At 42.8% G+C, this 9815-nt stretch overlaps 2 protein-coding genes across 2 annotated transcripts; one reads left to right on the plus strand and one right to left on the minus strand.

The window, feature by feature from the left end:
- Window positions 1–1391: 1391 nt before the first annotated feature.
- Window positions 1392–1739, plus strand: LOC141691587 (uncharacterized). The gene has a single exon (XM_074496358.1). The coding sequence runs from the start codon at window positions 1392–1394 to the stop codon at window positions 1737–1739; it is 348 nt and encodes a 115-aa protein (XP_074352459.1).
- Window positions 1740–8331: 6592 nt separating this feature from the next.
- LOC141691594 (uncharacterized) lies at window positions 8332–9231 on the minus strand. The gene has a single exon (XM_074496366.1). It carries the CDS (start codon window positions 9229–9231, stop codon window positions 8332–8334), a length of 900 nt encoding a protein of 299 aa, XP_074352467.1.
- Between the last annotated feature and the right edge of the window lie 584 nt (window positions 9232–9815).

Below are 9815 nucleotides of genomic sequence, written 5' to 3' on the forward strand. Positions count from 1 at the left end.
TAGTATGAATTTAACTCGTAATATTTTATAAATGATATGAATATAACTATTTCTTTTTATTTTGACTAGCATTTTACAATCATTTTAACACTGAAAATACTTAAAAGTTATATTTATTTGTTACAAATTAATACCAATTTACGAGTTATTTTTAGTGAACATTACTCTTTTTTCCAAAAAAAATCTTCAAAACCGAGTTTTTTCCGAGTAATCCAAGTTTGACCCGAGTCAAGTAAAAAAAACGAGTTATGAGTACTCGTCCAAGTACTCCCGAATTTTAGAACACTTCATTCATCTCAATTTATCCATTGTTTTAATTTTTAATTTTTTAATTGATTCAACTTTGAGAGTCAACTTAAAATCATTAGTATGTCATTTTTAGAAATTGAAAACCGTAATAGAGTAGAATAGATACATTTTCTAATGATATAATTTTTATAATCTTTTCAGTTATATATTATATGGAATTTGAAGTTAAAGTTGAGTTAATTTGATTACAAAAGTTAAACAAAACAGATAATTTAGGATGAAGTATTTGACAATCAATATTTTTAATTGGGAATAAAATAAACCCTGATTGCGTAATTAATTTCGCATTAATTGTATTAGAATTGGGTTGGCTGTTAAGCCCATTAGAAGAGGCCCAAAACCCTGAATATTAATTAATTTCGTAATTAATTAAATAAGGGATAAATCAGCTGTTAAGATGAGTCCTAATGAGGATATAAATTCTTGTAGATTAGCCTCCAAGGGACCTAATAGGATAAAAAATTAGTTTCCTACTTCCTAAGACTCCAAAGTCCGTTCTAATTCAGATACTTGTCCACCAAGTCTCCCAACTCTAGTCCAATTCAAGGACTACCAACACCTATATAAGGGGTCTCACCCCTACCAATCAGAACTACGTTTTTGACTTGATATTTGGCACGTAGGCATCTTGTTAAGGCAGATCGAGTCACGAGACATAAGAGCAGTCAAATCGAGTCTCGAAACTCACGAACCCTCGTAGTAAGTAGAACAATTAATATACCCTGTTGTTAATCCATAACAATTTTATTTTCAGTAATTACCAAATCAAAATTAATTTTTAACCCTTAAATCATATAAATAAATGAATATAAAGCATTTGAATATTAATAACTAAACTATAGAGTTAAATTTTATGGAAAGTATCATTTCATTAGTAACTGGGAGACCCTATATATTATGCAAGTAAAATATTGCATGAAAATACTGTAAAATATATTTTTTTTATTAATTATATTTTAAAAATTCACAATTTAAGTCCATAATATTTAGTTGTAGAACATATATGATTTTCGGGTCTTCAATGGAGCTTCGGTTATGAGGGTCCTCTGGTTGTCACTCCGGTAATTGGAAAATATCATGTTATGAGGGTCCTAGTGGATAATGGAGCTTCCGTGAATATTCTTTTCCACGACACATTCACAAGGATCGGCTATAATGATTTTCAACTAACTCCATCTGACACACCCATTTACGAGTTTAACCACGTGGAATGCAAAGTCGAAGGAGCAATACAACTTCATGTAACTATCGGGGAAGAGCCCAGGGAGGCCACACAGATGTTGAACTTTTTGGTTGTTAAAGCAGCCTCTACTTACAATGTCATCATGGGTAGAACAAGGATTCATGCGTTTAAGGCTGTGCCTTTAACCTACCACATAGTACTGAAGTTCCCAACTAGGAACGGAGGAGGACCTGCCCCTAGCCGATAAGGAGGTGACCGACCTCATGTGGTCAAGCAAGCCACAAAAGAGGCCATGTGGCTAAGCAGGACTTCCTGCAGTAGGTCCTGCATAGCCCTGACGACCCCCCTGCGAATTTTTTTGAATTTTTTTACAAAAACAAGGAAAAATAGAAAAAAAATTGTTTTTTTTTAAAATTTTCAGGATTTTAAGATTAAGCCCTGTTTAGGCCCAATTAGTGAATTTTAGGGCCGATTAGTGTATATTACGCGTAATTAACCCGAATCAGGGGAAATTAGTGACTCGTGTGATGAAATTAGTCCCGATTAGGGCAGTTAAACCTATTCACTCACGTGATTGGTGTGAATTAGGGATAATTAGTGTCTTATACATGCTGATTAGTCCTGATTAAAACAAATTAGCCTTGATTAAGGTCAATTAGTGCAGTCTAGCTTAAAATTAGGCTCTTTTAAGCCTAGTAGAAGCTTGTACATGGAAATTAGCCCCGATTAGCCCTGAATAGGGCCTGTTAGCATCTTTCATCCTATAATTAAACTTGTCAAAGGTTAATGGGTGATAAATGCTCGCTTTTTAGTCCCGATTAGAACAGTTTAGTGTTAAACACTATCCACATAGCATGTGCAAATGCCTTAGGTGTGAATACTCACACTAATAAGTTATTGTAAATGTGTCAGTCGCTCCACACTTTACGATAAAATGGCGATACCCATTAGGGATGATACCCATGAAAGGTCGATACCCATGAAGGACCTACATCCATGAAGGACCGATACCCGAGAAGGGACAAAAGAACCCCAAGTCGCGAAAAGACCATTATAACTTTCATGAAAACTCGAGCAGTGTTCACGGAAGTTGGGGGCAAATGATATTGATATAAAATACATCATAAAGACATTAATTACACTTGGACTTCTTGTCTGAAGTTCACTACATACATGTCTGCGTCTGGTCCGAGCTCGTAGCAGATTTAGGACGACCCATGTAGACAAGGCCCACCAGTAGAGGTCATCAAGATCCACGAACATAAATTGTTCACGTACTAGGCCCAATACGGTTGGAAGAGCAGAGACATTAGTCCAAAATGGCCTCAAAATCCGACGCAGAAGGTTCTGGAGTTCCTTCCCTTATAGGATTCCTAATTACCATCTAAGTTGGAGACTTGTCCACCAAGTCTCCCAACATAAGTCTAACCCTAGACTCACCGCTATATAAGGAGCTCTACCCCTCAACCTAGAAATACGTTTTTGGATTGATTCTCTCCCACATAGAAAATACATATGCATCTTGTAATGATCAATAGTCCTGAATGCGAGAGCAACCATTAAAACTCAAAGCTCACAAACCCTAACATTAATTACTAACGCACTCTAGTTTTTATTCCACAACAACACATAAAAAATGAATAAAACTATATCATTTATTCAGTTATATTATCTTTTTTAAATACATTTGTTACGCCCAGATTCCTTCGGATGGATGAACTGGCTTCGGCCTCCGTGATGGTAGCTTCTGATTAGACCTGAAAGTGAAGGGAATGTGAGGGTTTGTGCCCCCGATTCACCTCCAGTGTGAGAATAAGAATCTGGTTGTAAAGTGGGTAGAAAATACAAGAAAAGCAGAGTGTTTTAGAGAGAATGTCTCTATTTTGTCTTACTTTCCAAGGGGTTTTATACCCATTCCAGGTCATGAATGCTCATCCGTTACTCATCATTAAGGAGGGAGTAAACAGGGGGCGTTATGTCCCTTCAGCCGTCCAACGTTCGGGAAGAAAGATGGGCCTTGGCCTGAGGCTTTCAGTGGGCCTTTGGCTTATGGGCCCGATCGACCTTCGGCCCAATAGCTTGATCTTCCGAAGGGCCTTCGTTCAGTGGGTCTTATTGGGCCCATAACCAACATGTCCATGTCCTTCAGGTGGGCCTTAGTCGGGCCGATGGACACTAGGTCTGGCCCTTATTGGGGCGAAGAAATCCTAGGGTGACTGCTTCTGTTTCGACTCGATCTTCGTTCGTACATGTGGCAAGCTTGTGAGAACTTGTAGTGCATTAAAGTGACAGCTGTTGGCACGTCATTTCATGGCTCAATCTCAGACATTGAATCTCAATCGTTTCAATCTGGGACGTCTATTTTAAAAAACCCCAAACGTCGTCATTCTGAATTCATTTTGGGCGCCTATATAAGATCCATTTGTGCATTTCTTCTTCTTTTTAACACTTCCAGTTTCTCAACAAACGTCGTCGAGTTCTCTAATCACGGGCAACAATAACTCAACTTTTCCAGATTACCCCATCTCAATCCAAGAGCATCTTCAAATCAATAAGTCCCCTTTCTTTTTTCAGTGTTCCTTATATTTTCATGCAAGTTTTTGAGTTTTACGGTTTATGCATGCAAGTCTAGTGGTCTTTTTCCTGGGCTTTTAAGTGTGTTTTGTTGTTGTGTTTTGGGGTATTTTGGTTTATGGGGCATTCCTGGGTAGGTAATAGGAGTTTTCTGGGTTTTGTTAGTTGCAGGAGCGCCCCATGGGTTTAAAGATGGCATGCGAGGTGTTTTTTAGCCAAGAACTCTTTTCGAGGGGTTCTTGGCTTAAGAACGTCCTTCAGGAGTCGACCCAGGGTGTAGATATGCGGTTTGGAGTTTAAAGATGGCAGGCGAAGGGTTTCTGGGGGCAAGAACTTCCTTCGGGAAACTTGCCTTTTGGAACATCCTTCGGGAGCCGACTCCATATTCTTTTTTTGTTCGCTCGGTTCTAGGATATGTACTCGACTATTTATCCTTTTTATTTTTCTTTTGTCTTGTCCTGAGTACATGGACTAATGTCTCTCTCTTTCCGAATACAGGGACATGGACCGAGCGAATCACCCTCCAGAGACTTGGGACCCAAGGTCAAGCAGTTTGTCGGGAACATCTTCCATTCGCCCGAAGAGAACGGGTCGGGATCTCTTCGGCTCTGCGGCGAATTATCCGGCGGCGAACAACCGGTCGGAGCTGTCGAAAGAGAGGATAATTTAGATGTATTCTGATTTCTTCGACCCTCAAAACTTCTTCTGGCTCTACGCCCCCAAGAAGAATGAACGGATTTACGATACTCCCGGAGTACTGTGCCCTCGGGATTTCGGAGGCGGCGTTCAAGTGCGGCTTCCAAGTGCCGACGCTGAAGATAGTGAAACACCTCTTCAAATAAATGGGGATCGCCCTGGGGCAGATGGACCCTGACGGGTTCATCCATATTAACTGCTTCGAGAATAGGTGCCTCCACGCCGGAATCACTCCTACTCCGAGGCTATTCTAGTGGCACTACGACTTCCGAAGGAAGCCGAAGAGCCCGGGGTTTTATACCATCGCCCGTCGGGCTGATCGGGCGGATTGGACGACCACTAACTCCAGCAATAAGAATACCCACACTCACTGGTGCTTCATGAGTGGGCGGAGGCTGGCCCCAATGTCCGTCTGGCGGGATGTGAATCCTTCGCTGCTCCTCGCGCCGAGTTTAACAAAGAGGGAGAAAGAGGACTATGCGGCCCTGGTAGATGTCCGCGTGAGCAAGCTGGGTCCCGAAGAATTTTGGGATAGAGACTAGCTGCTAAGTTTGTGGGGGTGGGGGTAACAAACTTCTCCTTAATCTATCGTAGTTTTGATTTTATTATTTGTGTAGTAGCTTTCTTTCGTTCATTCATATTTTCCTTCAATCTGTCTTCTTTATGGGTCTGACGTATTTTGCCTTGTTTTTTCAGTGTCTTCCAAAGAGGCCCTGATTGAGAGAAAGAAGGCCAGGGCGGCCGAGAAGAGGGCCGCGGAGGCGGCGGCGAAGAAGAAGGCTGCTGAAGGAAGAACCGCGCTGAATCCCTCCGAGGAGACGGAGGAGAGGCCCGAGGCTGAGAGGGTCTCGCCGCTTCGCCAAGTCCCAGCTGCTTCCGGAGGGGACGAGAAGGATGAGCTGGAGGTTGTGAGGGAGGGGAACCCCTCTAAGAGGACCTGTAGCCGGGAGGGGGTCGTTCAGTCCAATCCTCTCGGATGGGGTGTGCTGACGTCCGACCACAATATTTACCCGGCGAGGCAGTCTACAAAGGAGATGGCTTCGAATTTGTGCCACGGCCTCCAAGTCCCTGCCGATTTTCCGACCTTTACTTCGGCTTCTCCGACCGAGGCTTGTACTGAGCTTCTGTCCTTTTTGTCCCTGGTACGTATTTGTTTTAGTTCACCTTTTTCCCTTCGGTATATTGTTCTTTCGTTTGACATTTTGCCTTGTGTATTTCTTGCAGGCTGCTCCTTGGGATGCGGACGTGGAGGATAAAGTTCGGGACATGGAGACTCGGATGGTCGAGGTGAAGGAGCTGGAAAGGAGGGCCACGACGGCCGAGGAGGAACTCGGGAGGGTGAAAACCCAAAACGAGGTGCTGGACGGTCAAGCCACCACGCTGAAGGGAGACAGAGCCAGGCTGGAGGAGGCCCTTGGGAAGGCGAATCGGAGGATTGCCCACCGGAATATCCAGCTGAAGAAGTCCCGCAAGGAGCTTCGGAAGACGAAAAAACAGTTGAACCTGACGGAAGAGCGCTGCTTCCAGTTAAGCGCTGACTATGTCTTGGAGAAGGCTCACAGCCTTAACTAGGATTATAAGCAGGTGCTGGATGATAGCCTGGAGGATCCTATCGGCTGGCCAGCAGTTGAAGCCCCTTTTGTCTCCTCCGGTGAAGACGAAAAGCTCTCGGACGAAGACCCTCAGGTCTAAGCCTCCAGCACTGAGGTGCTTGACATGACTTAAGATGATCTTGTTGCGAAGTTTACCGTTGATGTTTTCATGGTCATACCCAACTCTTGCAGCGGCTTCCTTCGTTCATCTTCTTTACTTATAATTTCATTTTTTGTAATTGATACTCCTGCCTTCGAACTTTTGTAATTTAACTAGCCTTCGGGCTTTTATATTTTAATGCATCTTTAATCTTTTGTTAGCATTGTTTCTGTCTTTTATTTTAGCCGCGTATTCAGCTGTCATTTGCCTTAGAGATTTTAATAAAATGAATTATATCTTCGGCTTTATCGTTTGCCTTAACAATTGTAATAATAAATCGCATCTTCGGCTTTATTCATTCGCCTTAGCAATTTTAATAAAACGGATTATATCTTCGGCTTTATCGTTTGCCTTAACAATCGTAATAAAATGAATCGCATATTTGACTTTATTTATTCGCCGTAGCAATTTTAATAAAACGAATTGTATCTTTGGCTTTATCGTTTGCCTTAACAATCGTAATAAAATGAATCGCATCTTCGGCTTTATTCATTCGCCTTAACAATTTTAATAAAATGAATTGTATCTTCGGCTTTATCGTTTGCCTTAACAATCGTAATAAAATGAATATTAATCGCATCTTCGGCTTTATCATTCGCCTAGCGATTTTAATACCTTACTACCTCTTACGGCCCCGAGTGTTAAAGGCCGAAGGTGGCTTCGGGCTGTTAAGACTTTTAAAAGTATATATTGGGAGAAGGAAGGGCTGGTCTTCTTTTGGATTGCCCCTAGACCAGATCTTCGTTGCCCTTCTTTATTATTTTTAAACAATAAGGGAAGTACGAAGGAGAAGGTCTTATCTCAGGATCGCCCCTAAAGACTCTTTCTTCGTCCTGACCGTGGATTTATTGTAAATTAAATAATAATGGTGGAGCGAAGAATGTTTTATTTTAGTGGGATTGCCCCTAGATTCTTATCCATTCATTCTTCATTCATAAATCAAACGAATTTGTTGGCCGAAGGGTTTATCTTCTTTTGGATCGCCCCTAGATAATACTTCGTCGGCCAAATATTTGGTATTTAATAAAGATAATTTTGACAAAGTGCAGTTTCATTTATGATTAAACTTCTTACACTTTTCATATATAGAACTCAAAGTACAAATTGACTTTAAAAGGAAATTTCGTACTGATAAAACTTCCGAAGGCGACTGGTGTGCCAGGTGTTTTTAATTGCTTCGCCTGTTAATATTTCAAGCTTGTATGTTCCTGGGCGAACGACTTCAATCACCTTATAAGGCCCTTCCCAGTTAGGCTGAAGCTTTCCTTGTTTGGTGGGAATAAAAGCAGCCATCTCCCTTAGGACTAGGTCCCCTACTCCGAACGACCTCTTCTTAATGTTGGAGTCATAATGTTGGGCTGCCTATAGCAAGTATTTCATGTTCCTTTGGTGGCAGCTTCTCTTTCTTCCTCCAATAAGTTCACGTTCGCCCTTAGTCCAAAGATGTTAGTTTCCATGTTGTAGACCTCAGTTCGGTATGATTCCAATCCCATTTTGACTGGAACTAGGGCTTCAGTCCCATAGGCCATTCTGAAAGGAGTTTTCCTTGTTCAAGTCCTAGGGGTCGTTCGGTAGGCCCACAAGATCCAAGGGAGTTCTTCTGACCATCTTCCTTTAGCCTTGCCCAGCCTCTTCTTGATACCTCAAAAGATCACTTTGTTTGCCGCTTCAATTGCCCCATTTCCTTGCGGATGGGCGACTGAGCTAAATATTTGTTCGATTCCGAAGTGGTGCAGGAACTTACGAAACTTGTTTCCAATAAACCGAGTCCCATTATCAGAGATGCAAATCTTTGGAATCCCGAATCGGAGGATAATCTACTCTAGGAAGAACTTCTTTGCTGCTTTTTCGGTTATCACCGACAATGGTCGGGCTTCGACCCACTTGGTTATGTAGTTGATGGAAATTATGCAGTATCTTGTTTGCTTCGTGCTAGTTGGGAGAACTCCAACTATGTCCACGGCCCACACGGCGAACGAAATGGGACTTAGAACGAAAGTCATTTCTTCTAGGGGTTGCCTCGGAACAGTGGCGAACAACTGGCATTGTACACACTTCTTGGCATACTCGCTGGCATCGGCCTTCAAGGTTGGCCAGAAGAATCCCTCGCGAAGGATTTTGAAGGCGAGGGACCGACCAGCCAGATGCTCACCGCAAATTCCTTCGTGCACTGTCTTAAGAGCCTGATGTTGTTCTTCGGTGTTTAGGCATCTAAGGAGGGGCTGACTGACTGATCGATGATATATTCTTCCATTAATGATAGTGTAGCTCGATGTTCTGTACTTTATTTTTAGCGCCTCCCTTCGGTCCAGAGGTAGAATACCTTTCTCCAGAAATTTCCTCAGGGGAGCCATGCAATTATTCCTTTGGTGTATTTCCAGATAATCTCTCTTTTTGATCGAAGGCGTCTTGGCTTTGATGAGGTAGATAGAACCAGTTAGGCTCTGCGTCTCAGCCGAAGCTAGCCTGGAAAGGGCGTCTGCCCGTCTATTGCTCTCCCTGCCTATTTGACTTAGCTCAAAAGTTTCAAATGACAGGGAAACGTCTTTTACCTTGGTGGCATAAGCCTTCATCCCGGGGTCTCTTTGCTCATATTCTCCATAAAAGTGCTTTACAACCAGCATAGAATTGCTAAAGGCCCTTAGGTGCTTCGCTTCAAGGCTTCGGGCCAACTCCATCCCAGCGAGGAGTGCTTCGTACTCTGCTTCATTGTTCATTAGAGGAAAGTTGAATCTTATAGCCTGGCATATCTCGAACCCTTCGGGGCTGGAAAGTATTAAGCCGGCCCCACACTATTTCCCAGCTACCGACCCATCTACAAAGAGTCTCCATTTCCCAGGAGTCCGAATGAGCTGTTCGCCTGGGGTAAGATCTTGCGACCCCGAGAATGTGCAATCGACCAGAAAGTCAGCCAGATCTTGGGCCTTGATCGTCATTCTGGGGACATACTCGAGATCAAACTCCTCGAGTTTGATGGACCATGCTACTATTCTTCCCGAGGCTTCGGGCCTCGTTAAAATCTTTTTCAGAGGTTGACTGGTGACAACTTGAATCGTTCGGCTTTGGAAGTAATGTCGCAATTTTCGGGAGGCCATAACTAACCCATATGCGAATTTTTCGGCATTGGGGTACCTCGTCTCTACATCCTTGAGGATATGGGACACATAAAACATAGGGTGTTGATTGCCTTCATGGTTTTTCACAAGCACCGCCCCTAGGGTTCTGTCAGACACAGCCAGGTAAAGCTGGAGAGTTTTCTTCGGATCAGGCCTCATTAGGAGTGGTGCCTTGGTAAGGTATT

This window comes from Apium graveolens, chromosome 2, assembly GCF_009905375.1.
Source record: "Apium graveolens cultivar Ventura chromosome 2, ASM990537v1, whole genome shotgun sequence".
Lineage (NCBI taxonomy): Eukaryota > Viridiplantae > Streptophyta > Magnoliopsida > Apiales > Apiaceae > Apium > Apium graveolens.